The sequence below is a fragment of the Anopheles nili genome, chromosome 2, assembly GCF_943737925.1.
Source record: "Anopheles nili chromosome 2, idAnoNiliSN_F5_01, whole genome shotgun sequence".
Lineage (NCBI taxonomy): Eukaryota > Metazoa > Arthropoda > Insecta > Diptera > Culicidae > Anopheles > Anopheles nili.
The window spans coordinates 56,727,130-56,753,872 of NC_071291.1; the positions used below are offsets into that span (position 1 = coordinate 56,727,130).

At 49.4% G+C, this 26,743-nt stretch overlaps 1 protein-coding gene across 1 annotated transcript in view; it reads right to left on the reverse strand.

Annotated features, from left to right (window-relative positions):
- Positions 1 to 3,878: 3,878 nt before the first annotated feature.
- Positions 3,879 to 26,743, reverse strand: part of LOC128726652 (frizzled) — a 184,783-nt gene continuing 161,918 nt past the window's right edge. Inside the window, exon 5 of the mRNA XM_053820475.1 lies at positions 3,879 to 4,417. Coding sequence (XP_053676450.1) covers positions 3,879 to 4,417 — 539 coding nt within the window. The remainder of the gene's footprint in view (positions 4,418 to 26,743) is intronic.

A 26,743-nucleotide genomic window follows, 5' to 3' on the forward strand; every position in this document is an offset into this window, starting at 1 on the left:
GTTTTGTTTGCGGAGGACATGAGGCTGGGCTGACGTGTGCCGTTTCGAGTGGAGTATCGTCTTTTCCAATCGAAAAACCCCAAGAGGAAAAGGCAGCAAGTAGCAAGCAAGGAAGAAAAAAAAAAGAAAACCGATCCTTGCTCTTGTTCCTTCGGGAGCTCGGGGTGGCATCCTTTACGGTGGTCGGAAAATGCATGCCTTGTTTCGGAAGCGGAAACGACACCACAAACATCCTTCGCTTTTCCTCGATTTGGCTTGGGTTCCATCACTATTCCGGCTGGCTGGTTCGTGGGGTTTTTTTTTCCCCCCATCGGAGAGCTTTGTTTTGAACATTCACAACCATCCGTGTTTCACAACCGGAGCTCGTAGCCGCGAAAAAAAACACGTTTTTCCAATCCCGGCGGGACGAACAACAAAAACATTCACTGGCGGCGCTTTTTAAATGGGGTGAGGGTTGATTAAACTTTCAGTTCTATTAAAAATTTCGCCGCAGCTTTAGCACCGTAGGGCCAATTTGCTTCATCGCCTGCGAGCTAGCCCTTGAGCTTATCTGATGGGAATATTCCACCCCTGGGGATTCAAAATTTGTAAACACAACAACGACTTCCCAAATTGGTTGGTCCAGCTAGTCGTCTAGCTATGGCATTGAAACTTCTTTTTGTTTTAACGATCCCTTCCATTAGTGAATTGAAAGGCGCTCCGCTTAAGCCTTACGAGGCAGAATCGTGTGAGGTTTCCTCGTGATTGTTCGGTGCATTTATCTCGCCGTAATAAAGCAACAATTCTTCGCGCGTTCGTCCCCGGAATGTGAGCCTGATTGGGATGATTTTTCCCCTTGGAGCTTGCTTTCCCGCGAAGCAATCGAATAACACAAACATCCCGAATTCAGCCGCCCCCTGAGCGAAAGCTCGCAGAATGGAAACAAAGGCAACAATAATCGTAAAATTAAATTAAAAAACATAAACACAATTTTACTCGCCCGTCAACCGATACGACGCTCATCGCTCCCCCCCTGAGGCGAGAACATGGCACGCTGGAAAGCCGCGTATCCCGACGAAAGCTCGCGGCGCAAAAGAATCAACAGGAAGGGTGGGAAATTAAACGAAAAAAAAAAAGAGCAGCAAACTACAACGCAACGGTGCACGAGACGATCCCTTTTTGGCGGCACGGTTGGGATTAGCCGTGTCTCCCCGCATGTACTTTGCATTTTAATTTTCATGGCTCGTTTCATTATCCATTTCATGTGCCATTTCTAAGGACACGATGCAAAATTAAACAACCCCAAGCTAACTGCTCGCCCCATCGCTTTTGAGGACCGTGACGTGTCGTGCCCACCCAGCGCGCGCCGTGGTATTAATTTATCACGTCACTTTGAAGCACTTAGCCTGTGCCTCCCGAGGTGGCTTTTGTTCGCGGTTGTGAGCGAGTTGTGTTCCCGCCAATCGAGGGTTGCATACGGCAACGCTACAAAACAAAAAAAGGACACCCAGAGCAACCACCACAACATACGCGCGCGCATGCCACTTCTCGGTGGAGGTTAATCGTTAATTGAAAAATTATTGCTTATTTTGTGTGATTTCTGAGCGGCTCAGGGGTTGACAGCTCACCGAAAGCACACCACCACACCACCATGTTGCGCATTGGCTCTTGTTTGCTGTTTGGCGATGAAAAAATCTCCATCCTCTCGTTGCTTAAAATACTGCAAACGCCAGAATCCGGGCGCCCGAGACGCGGCTCCAGTGATTAATTAAGTTTCCAGCCACGCACGTTTTCAAGTCCCGCTCGCGGGCGGTTCCGACCTCGGTTCCTGAGCGCTTAACAATCACAAAGCCGCAAAAGCGACGTACGCGACCGAAAACCGTACCCTAGCACCAGGACGGTTGTGGGTCCTTAACGAACAACGACGTTACCCCGAAACGCGCCAACCGAGCACCATAATCTGGTCCCGGATAATTAATGGCTCCTTCAATGGCAGGGGAATTCCCTTCCAATTACGGTCCTTGTCCAGGGCAGCGTGTCCTGGGTGTGTTCGCTTCGGTTCTCTCAAACCACGTGGATGGATGGATCTGCCGGATCGTTGTGGGAAGCGCTACGGATGTGACACTATCGGAATCTCAAATCACTACTCGCCGGCATAATGAGAGGCCTCGAACCCGGCGTGCCCACGTACGCGGAAGCACGTGCCCAACACCGGGAACATCCTTGACCGGGTCTCGAGCCCGAGAGAGAGAGAGAAAGAGAGTGAGTCTGTGAGATTGTCTCGAACAAATGCACCCGGGGCTTACCGATAATGGCTTACACTGTCATTAATATTCATGTATGACGACGATTGGATTTCGGTACCAGTCCCTGCGATCCCGGTTCATCCTGGCCGTCGGAATGTCCGCAAACGAACCGGACAAAAGCGGGGAAGCCACGCGGGAAGATTTTGCCAAACCCGTAATAATGGTGCCAAGTTGAGCGCGAGGCCCTGACTGGTGATATCGGGACCCCACTTGGCTCGAATTGTTCCTAATTAGTGGCTGGTATCGAAGCGAGTTAGCATCCTTCGAGGAGCATGGCTCGGTTCCCGGTAGAAAGATAATAAGCTGGGAAGTGGAGCAAGGATAAAAGACTGCCGGAATTCGGCGCGGAGGGTTTCAGAAATGGATCAAAAGCTTCTATAAGAGGCTTCCACGCGAGATGTCTCCGAACGTAACGTGAGCTTCGAGCGTTCCCTAATTATTCACACATCGCCAGACGGGAGCGAACCAGTTCCTAGATTCGTGTGGCATTTTCTCCCCCCCCTTTCCAACGCCTATTTTGCGTACTTTCTTACACTATCGTCTATATGTACAGTGAATTTACGGGTTGAAAAGAACCAAAACAAAAAAAAACAAAAACTACACGGGACTCAAAAGCACACGGCTGCGATCCCGCATGGGCCCCAGGCAGGTTATTACGTACTACTTAGAACGCTAGTGCTAGCAAAACGGTAGGTAGGTAGGTATGGTACAATTAGTTGCCAGTTGCTAAATCCTTACATACATAAGCTTCGTTCTGTGTTTACGAAGACAAAAATTCGTACCTCTTTTCCCCTAGCGTGCACGTGCGAGCACCTAAACACGTACGTGAGGTGTAACGTCGCAATCCCGTTGGGGGTTTACTTAACGATGGCGACACTTCTACACACTCTTAGTCTCTCGGCACAAAATGCATCGCTACAGGAATCTCTGTATAATCTCTAACCGCGCGTCGGAGAGCGCCCGTAACCGTCGCTGCGGGAGCACTGTCCTGTTGATCCTTGCTAATGTAATGGCTAGTCAGAGGGTTACTTTGTGTATAGCAGCGCGGCAATGTCGGTAAGCTAACCTCCGCCTGTTTAGCGAGAAAATAGTGGGTGGGTTCACATCGTACGAGAAGTTTGAGAAGCCTACCACCATCTGTACACTAACTTGCAATTTGGGGGATGCAACGAATAATCCTAACTGCACTTGCTACTACACAGATTATTTGGTCATTCGCGGAAATTAGCTCGAACGAAACGCGCTTCTATTAACTAGGTGTGTGGGTGTGCTCCTTCTAGACGAGCGTTTAGAGGAATAAGGTGTTCCACCGTTGGGATACGTCGGAACTGTCCTTTCGCATTCGCTCTCGGTTCTTCTACGTGTATCCTCGTCCCATTCTCTTGGGTTAGCGTTTTTGAGGCGTTCGGTTGAGTCTGCGGGTGATGATGACGATCGATGACCTCCGTGATGTTGATGATGTACCATCCTTGTGATCCGTTGGGGGTGTTGTGATGTGATGTGGCGATACGCCTCGTCCTAAAATCTAATGACTCGCGCGGTAATGCGCACCGCCGGATGGTGAGCGATGATGCGCACCCGCGTTACCCTCTACTAGACGTACGCACCGCGACTCCGCGTGTCCTTGCCCTGGAGACGTTCGGCAAACTGCCGCCAGCTGACGACCGTCTTGCCGGACCACAGCCACACGCTTGAGGTGACACCGACCAGCATCGAGCAGACGTACTTCACCATGTACACGTGGAAGATGGGTTTGCTTTCGTCCGGTGAACCGATCCCGTGGCCTCGAACCGCCGGGCATGGGATGGAGAAGATCTTGCACATCTGCCGGTTCCACTGGATCATCCAGTCGTCGAAGTGGTAGTACTCGTAGAACAGACAGGCGAGATAGCCGAGCGATGGCAGGATAAACAGCCCGCTAAAGAACCCGATCCGTAGCATTAACCGCTCGAGCTTATCCGTTCGCGTGCCGTCGTGCTTCATCACGGTGCGGATGCGGAATAGTGATACGAACCCGGCCAGCAGGAAGATCCCACCGACGGACAGGTAGATGACGAGCGGAATCAGCAGGAACATCGCGAGCGAGTGCGTATCGAGCTGGCCAACGAAGCACACGCCGGACAGGACGTCACCTGCAAAGGAAAGAGCAAATGAAAAGCGTAACGGTTAGTAACGCGTGTTTGGAGTTGGGTTACAGGTGCGATGAAATTATCTATTCATAAAGCGCTCGGCGGTGCTTGGCAGGAAGGAAGCGATGCAGGAACTCGAAGACCTGGGGAGAACCAGCTGGAGTCGATTCTGGACGTGCAGGGGGGCGACAAGCGTGTAAGAACTATAATTAAATTAGAGAAACGGCACAGTTCCGTTACGTTCTTCCCTCAGGTCGGTTGCATGGTGGAGAGAAAGCGAGAAAAAATGCGAATAACTGGTCCTAAACCCCTACCGAGGACCCCAACCGTGGTGAGATTCTCAAGTATCAATGCCTACCGGGGGTCTTGGGTGAACTTGAGCATTAATCACGGTGGGTTTCTGCTTTTTTTTTCGTTGTGCCTCACAACCATTGCTGGCGAATTATGGTTCGATCAGAACCGTAGGGTTCTCGAGGAACCTCGAGGGCTCTGTAAAACGACTCGATTAAGAATGCGAAACCATCCCACCATTCGCACATCGTCATCGGGTGGGTTTTGTGCATGATTCTACTCAGAAAGAGAGAGAGAGAGACCTCCTTCGTTCACAGTTATGTTATATGGGTGGTGGTTGTGGTCCGATGGGGCCGATTCTCGCTTCTTCTGCTAGCGATCGCAGCAAAAGCGACCATCCAGCCGCACATTCGATTAAAGCCGCTGTAACCCGATCGGGGGAGCCTTATCTGTGAGCGCTTTTCATCACGATTCGCTTCGCTCGGGACCAATTAACGCCCTGACCGCTTGCCGTGCGATTGTGTGGCGCATACGGTGACGCGAAAAAAAAAAGAAGCACTCGTCCTTGCGCGGGCCAGTAGAAGGTTCTTTTAGAAGTCTTTTTTTTTCGTGTGTGTGAAAACATTATCCCTTTTTTCCATCTCCCGGGAAATCGCGCTCGGGGCCAACCGTGGCATGTGTGTTGGTGTGTGTGTTGCTTGTGGAATGAAAATCTACATTCCCGGCACGCTTCGACGCGCGAACGACTGTTTTACATAAACGCTGGGTTCTCCCAGATCCGCGACCTCGTTCGCGCAACCCTCCTCCCACCAAAACCAACCAAACCGGCGCATAGTGATTATCGCGAGCGAACGGATTTGCATAAATTATCATATAGACATTGTTCAAACACCCGTGGAAACATGATCATCGGTCGAGGGCTGTAGCATAATTTGCACCGCATGTTTTTATTCCCTTTTCACCGCGTTGCTGTTCCCGGCCAGCCTCTCTCTCGGGGTCCTGTTATTAGGGTGCTGCTTTTGGGGTGGTTTTTTTTTTCTCTCTCTCTCTCTCTCTCCTTTCACTTGATGTCATTTTCCCGACGATTCTAAGGCGATCTCTTACGCTCCGGGTTTGGAACGGAATGTGTTCCCTGTTTTTTCTCCCATGGTGGAGACACGTTCGCGTAGGGATGCTAGTTGGAAAAAGTTTTGATGCAAAGCTTCCACGAGATCGAGGACGGCGAGAAGAACCGAACGAAAGGAACACGAAGAAGAAGAAGAAAACAAAATCAGCATCATTTCATCCTCTCCCATTACGGGACGGCTGATTATGCTCGGGGGAAATAACGTTTGCCGGAACGCGCTGTCAGTCTGGCCACAATTTCATCAACGGAATACGACCAAAGCTACGAGGATGCGCGCGCTGTCGCAGGCTAGTGTGGGGTGGGTTGATGTTTTTTTTATCTCTCTCTCTCTCTCCGGGGTGACGTCCGGTGTGACCCGGAACGTGCTCCCCTCCAATCATGTCCCGTTGACGGAAGCTTGGAAAAAAGCTTTTGCCTCGGGAGAGTTTGTGCGAAACTAAAAAAAAAAAAGAAACAATCCGAGATGTGATTGATTGTGTTACGGGAGGGAATCGCTCCTCGGTGGTGGGTTTGGGGGCAATTTGTTGGGTTTGGCAGTACTTTGGCAGTTGAGACGACGCGAGGGTTTCACAAGAAATCGAGATACCAAGAACAAACCTAGTTCTTCGGTAGGGCAGTGGACATTAATTCTGGATCAAATTCCTAATTTCATTATTACTACGTGACCGAATTATTACTACGCAATTTGCCGCAGACCCAATTCCAACTCTAATTAGTATAATTTTTCCTCCCGGATCGTATAGGTTTTCGCACAATTATCCGTTGAACGGAGAAGCTTCGAAACAAGCTTCGAAACTTCGCGTTTATGCAGCTAGGTCGAAAGGTCGAATTACCTCAACGAAAGAAACAAGCACATACGTTTAAGGACTCCATCCACGTGCTAATGACGGGCGTAATAGTCGACGGTTCTAGTTCCACGTACGCAAAAAAACGAGCCCCCCGGGAGGACCCCAAGGTCCAGCAAACCGGCCGGCGTGAAATCAATCAACCAATCGGGAAGCTGTCAGAACATTTGCACTCGTTACTGACGTTAATTGCGTCTAATCTCGACGTTGCAGCTCGTGTTTCCCTCGCTGCCCGGGCTAACGGAGCCTTTCTTTTCGGCTAACCACAGCCACAGGGCCGTGAAGGCCTAACCGTGAAGGCCGTCCGAGTGAAACGTGGCCAGTAGCAGCAACCAACGCCACACCGCCACCAGGAAGCCTTTCATTATGCCCACTTTATATCATTTGCACTCACTTTACCCAGCCCAGCGGTGGTGGTACCCAGAATCGATAGGAATGGCCTGCGGGAGACCACATTTCAGGAGCCGGTGGAGGATTCTAACGGCCGCAAGGTGACGCAGAACCCCCGGCAGGCAAACCGGTATCACGGAGCACTTGGTGCGTGCGAGGTCTTTCTCTCTCTCTTCTCTGACAGGTCTGAGTGCACGCGAGGCTGCCAAACGGAAATCTTAGCATGTAATTAATTTCACAAGCGCGACAAAGCTGAAGGAAAACTGCTCCAGGTTGGCGGGAGTGGAAAAACAGGGTGGGTTTTCCTTCGCAGTTTGCGCTCATCGCCTGGACCTGACGGATCCAATTACAGCGCTCGATCGTTTCGCAAATCAGACGATCAAATTGCCCTCGGGCGAATGGATTCCTGTCGCCGCGCGCCGGATCTTCCCGTGAATGGTTGGCTCACGATCTCGTGTAATGGGTAGGGATGCGCACGAAATAGCCCCTTTTTCACATTCTCATTTCCCAGGATTACTGGAAAATCACACTGACACCGTGTAGGCGAATGTTTTCCCGTAGAAGATGGGCCGAACTTTGTGCCAACGGCGATTGCATCTTAAAGCGACGATTAAAATGGCGGCATTTAAAGCCACCCCCACGCGACTCGCCGCTAGAGCACTTTAATTCAATCAAAAGCTCCAGCAAAAAGCTCCCATGAGCCCGCGCGGAGTTCAGAGAGACGGAAATTGCATTCGCAACGCAACCCGACGCTGGTGGCCACTGAAAAGTGATACATTTCTTCGACAACTATCGCCAAACGCCGCCGCTCCGGATGAAGAAGAACCGCCTGTGGAAACTCACACTCGGGGTTGCGCCGGCGACGTTAATATCGGATTTCCTTTTTAAATGGCCACCGCCCTGGGAGGGTGGGCAAAACGTCTAATGGAAAATGGAGAAAATTTATGTCTCAACTGCTGGGTGGTGAGATATTCGCACAGGACCCCGGGAGTCCTTCCAGCAGCGCTCATCTTTCTGCGTTTCGTTCGACGTGGCGGAAATCGCCTTTCGCCTGCACACGACCGGTAAAAGGACGAGCAAGGACGAAGACGATCGAGCTGGCTCTGGTGGTACACCCGCCCGGTTGTGTATTCGCTTCCCCGAAGCCCGATCACACAAAGGAGTCACACAAAAAGGACACTCTGCTGGTGTGACCATTTTTCACGCTTCCAGCTTCCGGCCACAGCGAGATACGGGATTGCTTTGCTGTTCACGTTGCCCCTTTGCGTGGTAGTAATATAAATGAAAAATTGATAATTTATGGGAGTATTTAAAATGAATCTCGTATTGCGGACAGGTCGGGATGAAAGCCCGTTTTTGCCGAGCGGGGTTTGTGAGTGCTTCGCCTGGGAAACCCATCCTTTGCGCCTTTGTTTGCGCCCGACGGTACTTATGATGCTTGCCCCGGTATCTTCACGGACATTTGTTAAAGTTTTTCCCGCAAACGAGTGCGATAGCGCAAATTGTGCCTCCTGACAGGCGGTCGGTTACATTCCAAGCGCGCCGGATCATTTGCAAGTTTTACGACACTTTTGATGAGTCGCAGCATCAGACTTGGCGAGGTTTGAGCTGGGCCAGCTGCTTGCTTTATCTAAACTCCGCCCGGTTATAATAACGAGCCGTTTGCAGCACTTAACGTATCTAATTTCAGCCCGCGTGACACCGAGCATCCGGTGGCGTTAAGATCTCTTCCACCGGGGGTTGCTTTCGCGGTCGCATATCAGCTGCTTCGGCGAATGAATCCTTTTCCCACCCGGGGGGAACCACGCTATCTCCACAGCCCGTTCCCGTTCACGGTGGTTCTCGTTCATCATTCTCTCGCCCAGCTTGGTTACGGCTGAACCAAACGCCCCAGCCCGATAACGCCGATAAATGGTTCAATAAAATAAATTATTAAAATCACATCAAAGATAAGTGGAAACGCAGCTGGGGCCCGCATGCAGCACAGCAGTCGCACGGCAGATCATCGTCATCGTCGTCGTCGTCGTCGTTGCCGTCATCCGGCTGAGGTGGGATACTTTTCAAGGTGCAGAAAGTGGCTTCAAAGTGCCGGATGAGCAGCAGCAGCAGGCCATGGGTTCGTGTAAGTAGCATTGGCTGCGCGTTTTTCCATCAAATTACCGGGCGCGTTTTGATACCGCCATCGCACAGTGGGAAAAGTCCGGACACAAGTTATATTGTGGGTTTTTAGCTCAATGTTTGTGCAAATCAAGAAAGTTGAATGATGGATTTTTAGCTATTTATTTTGAGAGCATTCTAAACATTCTGCGCTACAACATTGCTCAAAATTCAGTTCATAAAAAAACTCCAACTGCATTAGAGCCATAGTAATGCAAGATCTCTTGATCAATCGGTTATGTAATTGCGTAAAATTGAAACTGTAATAAAGGTTTGCATGCAGGGATTATGCAGCAAAAAATCATCACATACATTAATGACTACTGCCGGAGAGTTTATCGTTTGAGAGTGTTTGTGTCGATGCAATTAAAAATTGTGCATTCTTGTTGCACACGCGTCTGCATTATTGATCCTTTATTTGTCCATCCCACCAAACCAACAGTGCAGCGGGGACCAAAAGGACACCGTTTTCGTCATTTTCGCGCTCGTTTAATGGGACGGTGTTGCTCTCTCCCGTCCGACCGACTCGAAGGCATGATTTTATGTATGATAAAACATTAATAAAACGTTCTTCCCATCACTGCATAATTGATTGATGCGTACAATCACAAGCCGTCCGCGTATGCACGTGCGCCTCTTCTACGTCGGAACACGCCTCCCGAAACAGGGCGATGGCGTTCGATTTAACACACCGAGCTCGGGTTTGTAACAGCCTTCGCTGGGACTAATGGATTTCCTAATACAAAAAGCCCGCGCGCACGAGCCAATACGCGAAGGAAAAAACGCCATTCGACGATTTACAACGGCATAATGCAAAGCTAAATAATTTGCCCTGCGGTTCCTTGCATGTGGTGGCGTCGGCAACCGTTAAATGAAGTTGTAGGCCTGGTTTGTACGCGGCGCCCGGTTGATGGGTTTAAACATCGCACGCACTGTTCGGGCAGAGCTGGAGCACCATATAATACGCCCGCCCGACGATTACGCTCGCGAGGATAATGGGGAAAAGCATGCGAGGGCATTCTCGCTTCAGATTGCTCTATAAATTGCGCCTCCTCCCGCTGGATGGAGCCACGATCCGTGGACAGGTTAAGGTCGGTCCGGATGAACGGTATTTATTCTTGAAGGTATTAAATTTTATGAAATAAAATAAACGATCGCGATTACAGGATAATCATAGGTGCGCCCTTAAGTTGCGCTGATGGATCGTTTACCGCGCGACGCTGGAAGCCCTTTTCAGGGCTCATCCGATGCGAATGTCACTGGGCTCGGTTGGGAAGGAAGAAAACAAACAACACCCTGAGGGCGAAAGGTTGACGAGCGCCATCTCCACCGTATCCTTGGCTCACGCCGGCCAAGTGTAATGTCTTTATTTTCGAATTCGTCCATTTGCGCTCGTGTAACATCTTCGTAAAGCGAGCCGGCGGGAAATGACATCCCCAAAGAAAGAGCCCTTCAACGAGCACTCGAGCGCGCTAAAGCACCTTGTCGAGAGCGGTGGTTAATGATGTCGAATTTCGGCTACACCTAATTAGATCGCGGGACGTCTTTTCCCCCATGACGCGTTCTGGCCCGCTGAGAAGGCAGGTTTTTAATAAAAAAAAAAACACGAAAACACGCTCCACCATGCGCGCCGAGAGCGCTGACAACAATTAATTATTCACAATCCAGTTGTAAATTATTCGCCCGTTTCACGAATTAGACGCTTCCATGCCACCCTGGCCCTGAAGGTGGCCAGTTTCGAGGCGAAAAGCTACAATCAGCGATAGAACCACACGATTCGAGCCGGCGGTCGGGACGTTAGAATGTTGCTATTTGGACAGGCCCAGCCAAATGGGCATCACGCGATTGTTTGTGATTCCTGGAGGTCCGAGTTCTAGCTCGAGCCGCCAGCGTGAACTCAAAAAGGACGTGTGATTGATTGATAAATGCCTGACGGTTTCACCGTGCGAGTGTAGAGTTCGGCAAACGGAGCCAAACATGCCAACCAGCTTCGGGTTTCATCCTTCCAGGGAGGTACGGTTTCGTTGTCGTTGCGAGTTCGTTTGAGGAAGCAAAAAAAAAACGGTTGTGGTGTTGGGCGAATTTTTCACGGACCATGAATTCTGGTTTCCACGGTCGTAAAGTCCGGCTCGGCATCATTTAACCAAGCAAATATGCGAACGACGCCTATTAGTGGTTAATATATTTTGCTACTAACGAGCGAATCTCGAGTGGATAGCTGCTTTTTTTTTGTTCCGTTGTTCCATGAAACAAAAGTGGGGTGGACTTTAAAAAAAAAAACCCCCCGACCGGTCATTTGAATTTTACGACGGCTCTATGACGAAGAAACGAGCGTTTTATGGGTATGGGAATTTAGAGATAGATTTCGAAATGACAAACCGCGCTTTAAGCCGCCAATCGAGAAAATCGGTCGCTAAAAACTGCTGTCATTTGTGGTCATGTTTTCCGGAGCAGAAGAGGAGAGAGATTATTGAACTATTTATATCGGTTTCATGCTTATGTGCGACGATTCTATCTCGCTGCTCGTTTGCCTCTACGCCATACCAATCGAAAGAAAAGCCTCGTTACATGTCGATCCATGCCTGTAGATTAAGTGCTCTCTAATGTATGCGCTGTTAATGTGCACGATGGTGGCGGTTGTAGCAAAACGGATTAATCAGTCTTCGACTGTGACAGCAGCCCCCAGAGAGCGAGTGAGATTTCCGCGTGCGATGAGAAACCAGAACCCGACCGCAGCAAACTTCTGACTTCCCAGCACCACTTCTTGACACGTGACAGGCGACAATATGCTTCATTTCTTCGTCGCGTTGGGAGACACATTCCGCACCAGCGTGCTCGAAAGGGGGCTTAAGAAGGCTCACACAATTCACTAATCCACCGGACCGGTTGTCCCTTAGGAAGGGCTTAAGGCTTGGACGCGTTAAGAAGCCACCGACATGGTTCGAGTGATCTCCCTGTTTTTTCCTCGCGGCTCGATCGGTGATCGTAAATTTATCATTCTGACAATCGCAACCGACTCTGGGATGTTGTGGAAGTTCCATGAGGACCTGGTTTGGGCCAATCGAAGTCGAAACTAGCGGTAACTTATAGGATCGCTTGACACTGCGATGGCGACGAGAAAGAGTCAAACCTGTCCGATTTTCGACTTTTGATCTTTCGGGCGTGAATCGTCGTATCAAGCTACTGACGAACCGTGGATGTGGAATGTCACCCCTTTTAATCTGTGTGTGTGTGTGTGTGTGAACGATCCTCCCTTCAGCAGCCAAACTCGACGATCGCAAGGATCATCGACCTGCAGCCAGATCTCGCGGAGTTTTAGCATATTTAATAAACGCCCATAAATTAGAAAACTTTGCAAACTTCGACAGACCGGTTGGGGTTCTAGACGCGTTTTCTAGGTTGACGTTTTGCCACCAATCTCCCCTGTGGAGCCGCCGGCGTCTTGGCACACACACACACAAACACGTTCTCCTCGCGCCGGACCAAATTAAAGACAAATTAATGGTACATTTCGTGGAGGGGAAAATTTATGATCGCCCATAAAACCCGCCAGAAAACGATCGGGAGAAGTTGTGGCCTTTCGCGGCCGGCGATCGGCTGGCAAACAAACAAAGCTACAAATAAAGGACGAACGCAGCGCAAGCAAGCCACCGTACACTATCGACAAGCGATCGTAAAAATGTATCTCCAATTTCACCCACCACAGTGATGCGCCATTTGAGATAAGGCGCAGGCGCGTTTTCGAACGCTCGCAGGCCCACGAAACGCAACCATTACCACACGCGATAAGACAGGGCAGGTTTTGCACCCTCCTCCGCGTGGGAGAGCAAATTTACGGAAGGACATCCCCAAAAACGGACGAACACACCACGAAATTATGGCCCACCCTTTGTCCTTGGGCCCGGAGAAAGCTCGAAGCAACCGTAATGGTTTGTGTTAGCGTTCTTGGATTTGCGCACGCCGCCCATTAAGGATGATTTAGTGGTGCCGATAAAAGCATATTAAAAGCTACTGATCTTTCGATGTTTTAATTTGGCAGGCACGTGAGGCACAATTTATGGGCCGGGCGCAACCATTCGACGGTTTATTAAATTAGCCTTATCAGGCGCTTGTTTTACTAGTTGTAGGTTTGTTTCCTTTCGCATGTTTTAAGGCTTCCGGATGCTGTGGGATTTTTTTTAAATTTCCCACACCGTAAGCAGCGTCCGACGGAGGATCTTTTAAATAATTAACCAAAACACGACCGCACGTTAATAGCCTTACGCGATATCCGTTCATATTTCGGTGTCCACCCGGATTGGGGGTTTTTCATGCTGATTTCATTATGTAGTGTCACAGGTCCTCCAGCTGGAACACGATGAATGACACCGGAGCCTTTCTTCCAAGTGGTGTGGTCGTTTTGGTCGTAAAAATGCGATCGTAATGCTTCATAAAAATAATGCGTCGAATTAAAGTTATATTTCTTTCGACCCATCGTGGTGGAAGGTTTCTTTTTTCCTCTTTATTGGTTATGGTAGTGCGTCGGTCATTCTATGCTGGTTTTTATTGCCACGGAGAAATATCTGTTCCCGAGCGGTGATAAGAAAACATAAAACTTCTTCCATCCAGCACCTACGACCACACACTAGACCAGCGAAAGCTGCTTTGCCTCGCACGGATCGATCGTTCTCTCGTGCTTGGACCAGGGGTTGCGTAATTGAGTACCGGATTGAATGTGCTTTTTTTTTTTCTCTTCCTTCCCTTCATCAGCCGCAAACCATTAGGTCCGGGTGGAGCTTCCGAGAAGATTTTCTTGTTTTATGGTACTGCTACGCCCCGCGCGTTTGGCATATGACATTTTTATCGCCACCGAACGCCACACGCGCGCAGAGCGGATGGTTTTGACATTTCATTTTAATATCCGCTCATTTGAAACTCATCACTTTTAACGATCGCGATTTGAGTGTTCTCGCAGGCCCCGAGGCCGAGTCGGGTTCAATATGCATTCGATGCTTCGGTCTTTTTTTTTTTGTTAGATGGGATTCCATTACTTTTTCCACCCTATACGTGGCTAGAGGATTATTTATCTTCACCCAGGCTCTGCCTACACCAGCAGCGATCTAACGGGGTTTTTATCCCAAACCCTCCCCGATAGGACGTAAGAATAAATGATGGCCCGACCGCGTGTAGGGCCGTGACGATGACGACGACGCAGCTCCAAAGTCAATTCTTCACCACTGCCTGGTGGGACGTCGCCCAGCTCTGCTGCAGTTGCAGGGACAAACCGCATAAATCATGGACCTGTTCTATCTAATCTTCGCGCTGCTGGGGCTAGCACGAGGGAAGGTCCACAAGTCATCGCGATCTTTCGCCCATTCTGGCGCGTCCATCGGTGCGAGCGCTGCCGTTGCTATTATCGCCGATGCAACCAAACCACCGGAGCTTTGGCTCGATTGGATCGCGCCCCTTTTGAAGGGCAGCTAAAGGGCCGAGTCTCCACCGTGCAGGGGAGTTGGGATTTTTTTTTATGCTTTCCATTTATTTACTTTGTGCCTCGGGGGCTTTTCTGAAGCTGCTCGCTGGAAACCACTCGCTGCCAGGGTGGTTGGGTACGTCACCGATGCACGATACATTGTGATAAAGAAAGGTCTCCCCCATCGAGAGCGTTTCCCGTTCATCCACGGGTACTTCACGTGCGACAAACTTTTTCACTTTGAAAGTCGCTTCTCCATCGTGGATCAGGTCGTGGCTCACGGGAAGATGATCTTCGTTCGTTCGACCACGTACGTTGTACGTTGGTGGAATAGGTCGTTCTCGACACCGTCACCGTCTAGCAGGCGTTCTTTATCTACTTTAGAGTGCCATCTCGACCGGGACGTTATGATGGGGCTAAAATAGAGGAACAAAAAAAAAAATAGTATGCCCACACCCTAAAGCGCCCAATGTCCCGGATTGGGTGAGTGGGACGAAAGCTTGCTCGCGGTGCGCGTAAATATCTATCATTTGGAGGAAGATTTATTTCATAATTTCGATCAAAGATCACCGTCCCGGGCGAAGGCCCCGCTTTTAACGGGACGCATTTCCCGCCCGGATGGATATTTATGGATCGCCGGTGGGCGTTTCTTCACCTTCCCGATCGCGAACGGGATCGTGGGATCGGAGTATAATTAAATTAACTTCTCCCGATTTCCATACCGATGCCGTTTCCGCATCCAGCTGCGTTGGTGCACATTGCTGAAAAAGCCTTTAGCTGGTGTTGTTCTCGGTTCGGTTCGGGGTGAACAACAAGCGAAACCGCAAAACGGCCGAGAGCGATCGGAAAACCGGTTGAAACAAAAACGGGAACACTCGCAAGCTTCGTGACGTCTTTCAGCGAGTGCGATTGTATGCAAAGTCACTGTGCGGTCGAGGCTGGTTGCGATTTGCAATATCCTTTCGCTGCTGACGTCCTGCCAAGCCAGCCACAGCCATTACGCTCCGAACGGCGTGTGTAAATACTAAAGCTAAGCTTGTCACATTTTCGAACACCCTAATTACAGATAAAGTCCGCGCGGTTGCCGACGGCTTAAAACGCTCAAACGGTGGCTTCAGGCGTAAGCCAGGAAGGGCGCGAAGCACAATTGCAGCACGCCATCCGGATCGACGTTGATGAAGACATCATGGCCGCTTACGGGGTCGCCTTTTTGCGTGGGAATGGCGCTCCGGGAACTGGCGCAGCAGCAAAGCGGCAAAAGGTATTTGCATTGACCGGTTGAAAGGGTCGTTTAGTCGGCACGGAAGAATAAAGAGCCGCACTGTTTGAACCCGCTTGCTGTAGTCAGCATGCCCACTACTAATGGCAGTAGGTGAGGACAATTCGAGATGCATATTCGTATTCGTGCACCCATAAATCGCTGGGTTCGAGCGGAATTTGCTGATAAATGAGGCGCTTTTTCCCGTCACAGTATTTAGCAGCCAATTTAGCACTAGCACAGTGAACTCTTGTTTGTTGAAGCTGAACAGGCAGAGTATTCCATTTTCGTGGAAACTACATTCATTTATGGATGAAGTTTGAGGATTTTGAAATGCAAAATAGAGATGGGTTTTCCCAGAATTTTGACCAAACTAAGCATAATGTAACTAAAATATTTACTAATGTTGAACATGCAGATTATTCCCGTTTCGAGGAAACAATTTTCACAATTGCTTGAAATTGAAGGATTTTAAAATGAAAAATACGAAAGGATTTCGCAGAATTTTGATAGAACCAAAGATAATGTATCTAAAGTATTTGCTACAATTAAGCATGCAAATTATTTCAATTTAGCGCATTTTCAAGCTGTATTCATTTTTGGATGCATTTTAAATTGCAAAAAAAAAATGGATCTGCCAAGATTTTGGTCCAACAGCGTTAAATGTGACTAAAGTATTTCGTCTAATTAACATCACACGGTTGCGTCCAAGGTAACATTTAATTACATACCTTTTGGCCCTTGAGCTGCTGTTATTTGTTTAAACTCCACGGTGGCGAATTTAAAACAATCGCCCATATTTCAGAGCAATTCATTTCCTTAGAAAACGTAATAGACTTAAATTGGCACCCATTAATACAGCAATCAATGTAAGCCTTCGAGCAACCTGCCACCTACTGATCGCACGAGAAAGCCCGTTCAAGTGAGCAGCAAAATCCAGCTGCGTCAAATACGACACCGCAACCGTTTTGCTCGCAAATTTATCCCCTAGGGGGTGCGCGCCAACCCCCACCCACCGACAAAACAACACACACACACACACCGACGGCGGCGCCGCGACTAGTGAAATGAGCCAGCCGTCGGTTTGGGGCGGCCTTTTTTTTGTAGGTTGTGCGCCTCGAAAGACATCCGTCGTTTCCAAACGATTAGATCGAGTGAGGAGTGAAGCGAAACACCATCACCACCATCACCAACACCGTCATCATCATCATCATCATCAGTCGCCTTGGTCGGCGTGAGTGGCACTTTCCCGGTGGCTTCTCCAGCGGCCCGTGGTGCGGAAAATTTTCAAAACCTCTCCCGACGCTAATTATGGCAAATTGACTGATAGGGCTACTGCCAGCGCTACCGGCGCCAAATGGGATAATGATGATGACATTTAAACTGAAGTGTGTGCTAATGATGGAAATGACACTAATTTCGTCTATTCTCTCGCGCACCGATGCTGCGATGTGGTGGGCCCAGCCACGGCGGGTGTTTTGCTGGAGCAATGTGGCGGAATTCTTTGCCCGCGTTCCGTTTTTATTTTTCAATGACCGAGCTTACGCCCAGGCTATGCGCGTCCCCTTTCGGAAGGTGAGTGCCACGGGTTAGAAAGAAGCAAAAAAATAAGTGATAAAACTTCGACCGAGAGTGTTTTCCATTCTGCCGATGAAAAGCCCGACCCGGCCACGGTCAATAGGGAAGGAGCTTTTTTTTTTCTTCTTCTTGCCTTCAACCCCACTAACAAGGTGGAGAAATTGTGGAATGATATACATGGGAACGCGTTCCTTGCCTTCTGTGGTTCGTCGCAGGGAGAGTTCGAGTGCACCAGGAATTACAGTGCTGCCGTCGAACCAGCACCCGGAAGAGAGAAAAGAACAGAGCTAGAGAGTATGTGAGTGGAAATTCTTTATCTGGCGGCTGCTCGTCTGTGCCTTTCCATCCACACCAGCCAACTACGGTGAAGTGGGCACTTGACGGTGAAGTTCTAGCCCAAGCCGGATGATATATGGGGAGTCTCGGGCTGCAAACTCGGGAGAGTCCGGATCAACTGCGCCCCAAACCGGTAAGCCCCAAACCATAAGCGGGTAATGCAGTGACAGCGGTGAAAGGACAAAAAATAACAGTCACATAGAAAATGTTTAAATAAACAACCAAACACGGCGCTAGCGCCCTAGAGACGGTACCTCGCGGACGGGCGCACTTGGCTTTAGGCTGGGAAGGCACGAATAAATTATTCATAAGCATGCAAAATATGCTACACAGTTGACTGCGTGCAATAGGTTCGGACAAGATAGCGCAGGTAGTACCGCCGGTGTGCCGGTGGCAGCGTAGAAGCTTTCGCCGTGAGTAATAGAACCATGTCGGTGCATGTCGGTGTGCTGCAAGCTCGTCCTCGGACCCTGAACAGCTCCGATCCCTAGTACGTCGACGTTCCAGGCTCCGGAGTCGCTGAATCGGAAACATCTGGCCGACGGGATGGTGTTGGGTTTTGTTTCTCACCTGTTTTACGCTACACGGAGCCCATCCATCGGGCAGAAAAGCTTTGAGTGGTTGCATACTTTACGGCGCTTTATGCAGCTGATAAGAAGCGTGGAACAATATGACACCACCGTGTTACCACCTTTGAGCGCGTAATGACTGCTCGCGGTGTTGGCGGAAAATTGAACCGACGCTCAGCCGGAAAATGTCGCGAGGTTGCGATCCGCTGTGTGCTCGGACAGTTGCGCCACCCCCGGGGGTTTGGCTTTTTCGTGTAATGCCACTTCCAACTGTGGTGCTTAACCAACCGCGCACCGCTGGCAAATCTCTTTTGATATTCCTTTCACGGTTTTTTATTTGTGTCACCTGATAAGAACAATTTGAACAAAAGGAATAGAAAACGCTCCTCCCCTAACTCTTATCGCATGATGGGATGGCGTATTCATTTTACTTCTTTAATCCACCCGCCGTGGGGTGGCGCGAGCTTAAGACAAAAAGGTGAAGCAGCAAAAAAAAAAAAATAATGGTGGCTCACGACTGAAGTTGAAATTTATTACACCAAACCAAGCGCGTCTCTCAGGTGACAAGGGAAATAGGCAAAACCCCCGGGGTCCAGCTACGCTCGGGCCAAAGGCGGGAGGAAAATCTCCCAAAGATTGAGATTTCGCCGGATTTCATTAAATCGCGCCCAATGGACAGGCGGGGGGGGGGGGGCATGACGGGTGACTTGTGGTGGGGGGAATGCAGGATTTATGCTTCAGCACCTTTTGCACCCTCCGGACTCGGGGAGCTTTTAACAGGAACTCAGCGTGAAGCGTCGTCTTCGTTTACCGTGCAGAAAATTACCACCCTTCGGTGTGATGGTGTGTGTGTGTGTGTGTGTGTGTGTCAAAAAGGCACAGGGAGGATGTGGTTTTCGAAAGCTGACACCATTCGAGAGGGTTTTAGAGAGTGCTTCTCTTTTTTTTTTGTTTGGGTTTTGTTTTTAGCCTGCAGAGGTGCGAACGTTCTGGTATTTTCAGGATGAAGAAGAAGAAGAAAAAAAGTGCTCCATAAAACCCGCTCCGACAGTGTGTTTGATTTGGTGCAAAAGTAATAAAATTGAATTAAACTACCGAACCGAAGATGAAAAGATGTCGCCTGGTAATCGAGAACGAAGGTTAATTTCGCTCCCAACACGCCGTGGCATGCGATTTGAAGAAATTCAAACAAAACCATGCATTACGGTCGTTTGACAGGGTGACAATAAATTCGAGAGCAATACGCTTTTGAGACTAATACGACAGAGGGAAAACTGCAGCCCGTACGGAGCACTCGCATACGAGGGCAAAAATAAATTCGAAAAATGATTCCGCTTTGTTTCGACTCACTCAACGACTCCCCGGTCCAGCGGCAAATGAAGAGGACCCTTCGGATTATTAATAACACACCAAAAACCTGGCCACCTCGACGGCCATTCCGGGCTGGGAAAGGGCCTGCATTATAAAATAGAGTAATCGTCTCCATATTTCATCACCCAGCCAACCCCAAGCAATAGCAACAGCAAAGCCGCGCGTGTCGCCCGGAATCGTATGCGCTTAACGGGGCCAGATTTATGAGCAACAGTTGGACCACCACCTCAAGGATCCTCATCCGCTCAAGGGCCGGACACTTACGGGCGGCTTGTGATATTTTTAAACGACACCAAAATGGGGACCGAACCAACGAAAAAAAAAAATACTCTCACTGTCCCTTCAACGCCCAAACGGGATGACAAAGACAGACGCGGTACAAATTTACAACGTGCTGTAATCTTTTTGCGTGTTGTATTTCTTTCCACTCCGTCGGTCGTTTTTTTTGTTTAACTTCTCTCGCTACAAGCGAGCATTTTTTTTGTCTGTGCGAGTCGACGCGTCGTCTGACGGGGGATTTTTGAGGTTGGTTCTATATTTTCATTCCAGCCGTACCTTTTTAGCGCACCGGTTACCTTTGCCCGGTGTTGATGCAGCATTCGGGCAGGATGTGCTGTGCTTTTGCAGCCGAAAAGAAGGACAGTACTACACGAGCTGTGCTGCATTTTACGACTTGTGCAAAGATCTGCCCAAAACCAATAGCAATCTGGTTGGGGAAGTCGCTTCTTTTTCGCTCATATTTTTTCCCAACCACCAAACGAGCGCTGAAGCATATAAAGAGCGCAAAAAGAAGCGAACACATTGTGTAATAACACCAGATTGTTGAAGTTCACGTCGATTCTGCCTTTCTGCCGAGTTGCTTCGTCTTCTTTTGAGCCGAAGCGAGCGGCGCATCATCTCCGGGTGCGCACGCTGCAATGATTTATCTCGCGTCTCACACTTCGTGAACTGCATTATTACCGGTTCGAGTGTGGCTATCGTTACTTTTGCACGATCCACACACACGGTGGCACGGTGAACAAAAAAAAATGTATATAAGAAGAACAATCACCGCCTGTCACGAGCAAGATCGAGCAAGTCGTGCTGGCACAGAATCTGGCACAGATAAGGCACCGAATAAGAATCAGAACCACGCCGGGGAGTGAGTCGGGATTGTCGAGTGAGGCTCCAATAAATAACGCTTCAATCCCACCCGGCTTCACGACAACGGATATGGAAAACGAGCATATGTGTGTGGTGCATGCTGGATCTGGCCGCCGATGGGAAAGGCAGCACTAGCAGCGAGAGATATAAATTCGTGTCGGTTCTATATCCGTTTCACCTAAAACTTACATCCACGGTCGACCGGTCGATTTCGTAGAACGAGAGCACTTTAAGTCAATGGATCATCGAATCGTAGAGAAAATAGTTTCTCCATGTTCGATCCAGCCCACAAGTGGGAAGAAAATAAAGCAATCGAATTCGAAGCGAGCAAGCAAAAAAAAGAAATAACTGCCCATATACGAATCGAATGGAAAACGATCCCGAATCCCGTACCCCGTCATGATTGAACAGCTCTCCGGGAAGCGTCAGCGTTCGAATATCGAACTGCGAAGGATCATCCCATCGCTCTCGATTGTTGTTCTTCCGCTCGTGCAGGCAAACGAACCAAACGTTCGCACAACCAAGCGGCCACATTGGAACCACTCCAGTCCAGAATGCAGCTCTCGAGCCGGTGGACCCAAACATGTTCGCCATGACGACGACTTATGCAGATCCGGGCCAATCGCCGATCATAACCACAATGTTTGAAATATAAACTGACTGTTTGCGGTTTTTTGTACGAGCGCACGGTTTAGGGGTAGGTTTTCCCAGCAAAACCGAACGGTTTGGGAGAACCACCCCCGGGGAGACCAGCGTCGCATCGGCCGCAGAGAACGATGGAAACCTATGAAGTTTAATCTAATCGATGCAATATCTTGTGCTGTTGTGGTTTTTGTGCAAGCCCGCACGCGAACCTTCTCCCTCGTTCGACCGAGCGAGCCTCCGATGGCACGGCCGTAAAGATGCCATGCAAAAGTTTAAATTGAGATCGTGATATCAATATACGATGGGAGAGCGCATTTTGCGGATCGGGAGATTATGGTTTTGTGCAGTCGTGCGCACTTCGCAATACTTGTGTTATTGATGAGTTTGACTCGCATTTAGAGGTTTTGTGCTTCTTGATCGTGCCATTTCAACCCCAGCCGGCGGCCTTTACGGGCACGGGTTCGAGTTCCGCCTTGCCCGTGGGCAGCTGAGAAAGCAGTCAAAAAAAAAAAGGGGGCCAGCCCGCGAACCAGGGAAAAACTTAATTTCCATGCCCGCAGCGGAAAGGAGAGACATCTCGTAAACAACTCGAACAAATGACCCCCAACTTGTCGACAAGCCGGCGGTGGCTGTCAATATTTTCGATATCCGGCCGAGATTTTTGGGGGCGCCTTTGTTATCCCCCTTTATCCCGGGCGTCGAGGGGATTTAAATTACGACGCCCGATGGGGTTTGCTCTATAAATATGGTTTTCTTTGTGACACGGGCCGGTGGGGCGAGAATTTATTGTAAATTTATTCACCACCCTCGGTGTGGTGCGGTTGAGACCTAATCAGGACAGAGCGTGTCCAAACATGGGCTCGTAGTGGCGTGGCGTTCGTCGACTATTCAATTATTAGCCATATTTTAAGATGGCGTGTCGAGAAGGCGTCCGAACACGTTCACGCTTGAAAGCGATCTATTTGCCTGGAGAAAGTCACCAAAACGAACCGAGACGGAAGAACGGATAAGGAAAGCTGAACACGTTTAAATTGAAAATAAACCCAACCCCATAAAGCGTACCAGCAAGGTGTCAAGGCTTTCCTCAGAAGGACACGCCTTTAAAGGACATCGTACCCCCAACGAAGAAGCACTGCGGCATTGTTGGTGTTCCACAGATCCACTCCCAAAGCAATTGAAAATCTTGAACCCGTTAATGCAGCAAACAATAAAAAAAAAAACAGCCACACGGAAAGAGGGATGAACAAAGCAAATTTTAGCTTAATTGCGGACCCCTCACCCTCGACGGTGTTTCTTGGTGCGTTAAGAAAAGGTACAGGAGAGTAGAAAAAAAACAATCATTGTGCGTGTTTTGTTTTCTCATGCCGCATGCAAAATCGAAAGGCTGCCGCTCGAGGAGTTGGGACGTCACGCAGTTAAAAGGTTGGGTAAATTATGCAAATAAGGATAATGAACGATGCTACCGCGACGACGCCCGTTGGCCCTCTCCTTTTGGTCGTGTTTGGAGAAGGTCAAAAAATCAGCCACCCACCGTGCGATCGCGCACGCGGAAAGGGCCAAGGTAAACAACACGTTAAACGCACAAGAAGCATGAATAATTAGTCGCGCGTAATGAGTTCGCACACAAACGCACACTCGGCACAACGAAACAGACGCCACTCGTGGCACACAAAAGGACGACTACGGGCGGGATATGGTGATCGTCCGGAACGGGTGGCTTCATGCTAATGGCTCTTCAAAAGTGGCGAAAGTGCCATGGAAAAGGGTTATCCGCCGCCCGAGAGAAGACGCGCCTGATTTCGTCGAGCCAACGGTCGCTAGGGCTCCTGGTCGTAGGCGCGTGGTAACGAACTAGATAAACCATTTTTCGAACGCCAGCACGGCAGGCCATGAGATCAAACAGAGGCCAATCAGGTTCGTTACGTATCACTTATGGGCGTTCTGATAAGCGCTCCACACGAGCCCAGAAAACGGAGCGTAAACGGAGAACGGTGCGGTGAAATGAACTCCAGTGCCGCAAAAGCGGCACACGTACGTATCGTGTCTGCGACGTTCGCAAAGCGACCGAAGTGGGCGTTGGGTGGCACTTGGAAGCCCCCTTTTTTTTGGGGTGATGGGATGAGTTGGTTGGTATAAATCCCCGGCGCTCGTCGGGTTTAGCAACCGAACCCAACTATCGTAATAAAGCCGGATTTTATCCGCCTCACTATAGCGAGCGGTTTCGCTCAGCGAACACTGATAGGAAAATGGCACCGATAGGACAATGTATCCTTCCCCGGGGCGATGGTCCTATCGACGTACGATCTCGCCTCCATCAGGAAGGTCCTTCCCGATTGCCGGTCTCGACACAATCTCCGATCCCGCTTGGGCTGGTTATCGAAGAAACTCCTTGGGTAAGGTCGGGGAGAAGCAACAACAAAAAAAGAAAACAACGATGGAACGCACAAAGCTTTGCTAAATTACGTACTCGAGTTTTCTCATGCTCGTCTGGCTCTTTTGGACAAAGGACGACCCCCTTTCGATGGTCCGCTTATTATAAACACCGGCGACACACGCGGGTACCCGGGCAGAGCGTGCGATATAATCATAATAAAAGTGTCACATTATATTTATAGCAACGAATTACGTTCGTCCCGTTTTCCGAGTGCCGATGAGAAACAGATTTCAAGGTCCTATGGGTGTTTCGCGTTAGGGGTTGGGGGTTTTCCATCTGGTTTGCTTGCGTTTCCTTTGGATTTCTACCGCCCGAGAAAGCAGCACCCACGCGCGTAATACTTCCAAGAAAATGAAGTTAATTCAAAACTTCATCAACACCATTTTCCGCAAAACGGGGTTCGCGAAAAATAAAGAACTGTAGAATAAAAAATGAGTGCCGTGATTGGTTTCTCGTTGCAAAATATTGTGCTGCAAAACTATCACACCATAATACCCGGGGGACGTGTGTTTCGAGCTCTGGCAGAAAGAAAGCATTAGAATGCATGGCTGCCTGCAAGCGGCTCGTACGGCGAATGGATCCCACGCAAGACGGAAAGGTAATCCAATATCCTGCCAATGAAATGATCCCGTCTCCAGCAGGTCGGAATAGGCTGCTATTGTTGCTGCTGCTGCTGCTGCTGCTACTTCTGGTTGGCAGCTGTTGCCCTTTGCAAGCAACTTCCCTAGCAGGAGTGTTACCACCGTCGTAACGCTGAGTGCAGCATACATGCACGCCTTGCATCACAACCGTTGCATATGCATGCAAGACGATACGTGCGCCATCGACAGAATGAAAATGGATTGCAGCAAGGCCCGGGGGCGTTGCCGGGCTGATGAATGCGATGGGGGCCACGGGAGCCTTTATTAAGTTTCTCCGCACTTTATTTCGTTATGATAAGCAAGAAATACGATCCTGCTTCGGGACACTTTCTTCGTTTCGTTGCGTGTGTTGGTTGGGAGTGGAGATAAAAAAAATTAAATAAAAAACCGGTAGCACCAAGGCACTTGTGTGGCATCGGGCAAGGGCGTCACAGTGAAGTGAGTGTTATTTTTCATCCCGTTTCACGCTCGCAGGACGCGTTTTGTGGAAAATTTTCAGTCTCATACGCAACGCCAATGAAAGCAGGCGACCAAAATGGAGCCGGTGTAATATGCTCGTTTTCACAAACGCCTTTACTGGGAAACTGCCCTGGCGCTTCATTTGCAGGCATTACACGAGCCGTCATTTGTATGTGAAATTAAATTATAATGAAGACACCATTTGTTGATTCGCATCCACGAAGCGCACACACACGGACCACACATTTGAGTGCCTGATGCGTTTCGGATGGAATTGTAATTTCCCTCGCTTCGCAACCGGATCGAATGTGGTCCAAACCAGGCGGTCAGTGGTGGTGAATGGTGAAGGATGCACTCCGAAAGCGATTTACATTTGCACGCCTCACTGCTGTACGTGTGCGCGTGTGTGACATCGATTGGTTTGTTCCGGAATGCTGATAAAACGCATACCGACCTCCCTCGCTGGAAAACTCCTTTTCCTCATCCACTCTGGGTTGCGCTTTCCGGGTTGCGCCCACGAGCACGAGATGGAAAATCGATCCGCAAGTGATTTTATTTTATCAATCACCGCTCCACCGTGTTCCGTTGGACTTGGCACAACTTCGTGCATACCAGCTTGCGGGTTTGAGAGTGCTGCTGTCGTCCTCGCTGGCCCTCGGTTATCCTTTCTACCCCGTTTTTGGGAGGACGATAGTTCGTGAGTTGTGGCGTGATTTGTAACAGCTTACCAGATTATCCGTTTTTCCCCACCCAAAAACACCCCCATTCGGTTGTTTGCCGGGTGTTAAACGGGGTTTGCACCGCGCGTTGGGAATTATCGGTTGTGGTACTTTTGCAGCCGAAACCCACCACAACTACACGCGAGTGCTCGTCGCTTGGTTTTGCGTGGCCGCCTCCCAAAGCCCATTACGATTCGGAATCGGTGATGGATTATTTTAATTTAAAACTGCGGCTCTCGCACTCGGATGAACGTTCGTCATTTGCTATCGCGTGTGGTGGAACCGATCCATTTGGTGCTGTTTTTGTATCATTCAACTGATCACACTAAAATGCTAATGAGATTATGCCTGTGTGGTTCCAAAGGGTTTGTACGACATTACCTGTAAGTAAAAGAAAGAGAGAGAAAAAAAACACGGTTAAAGCTCTATTCTTTCATCATCGGCATGTTTTGTGCATTGAAATGAATGTGCTTTCAGTTCCTATACATAAAAAAACAATCCTGTCCTGTTCTAGCCGAGCGCATCCCAATCGCAGGGAAACTATTTCGCACAAAAGCACAATTTAAATCTTTCCTCCCATTGTGCCCATTTAAAAGTAATTTCCTCATTTTTCCCGCTTGCCGGAGACAATCGGGAGGCGAGGGACAACAACAAAGTACAAAACTGTTTCTTATTGTGGGCAAAGTTTCGCGCGCCGGCTGTGGCACGGATGCTAACGGGTGGGCCGCAGTTGAAGTTTTGTCATCCTTTGGCAAACGAGCTGGCCACCAAATATGCGCGACTGGAGCTACAAACCAAACGGGAAAGGCATCATTATTTCTACAGGAAATTTTTCGTATTGTGTTGTGGGGGTTTGGGGTGTTTTTTTTTCTCTCGCCTGTTTCATTCCCTCGTGAGCGGCGAGTTGCACGTGCA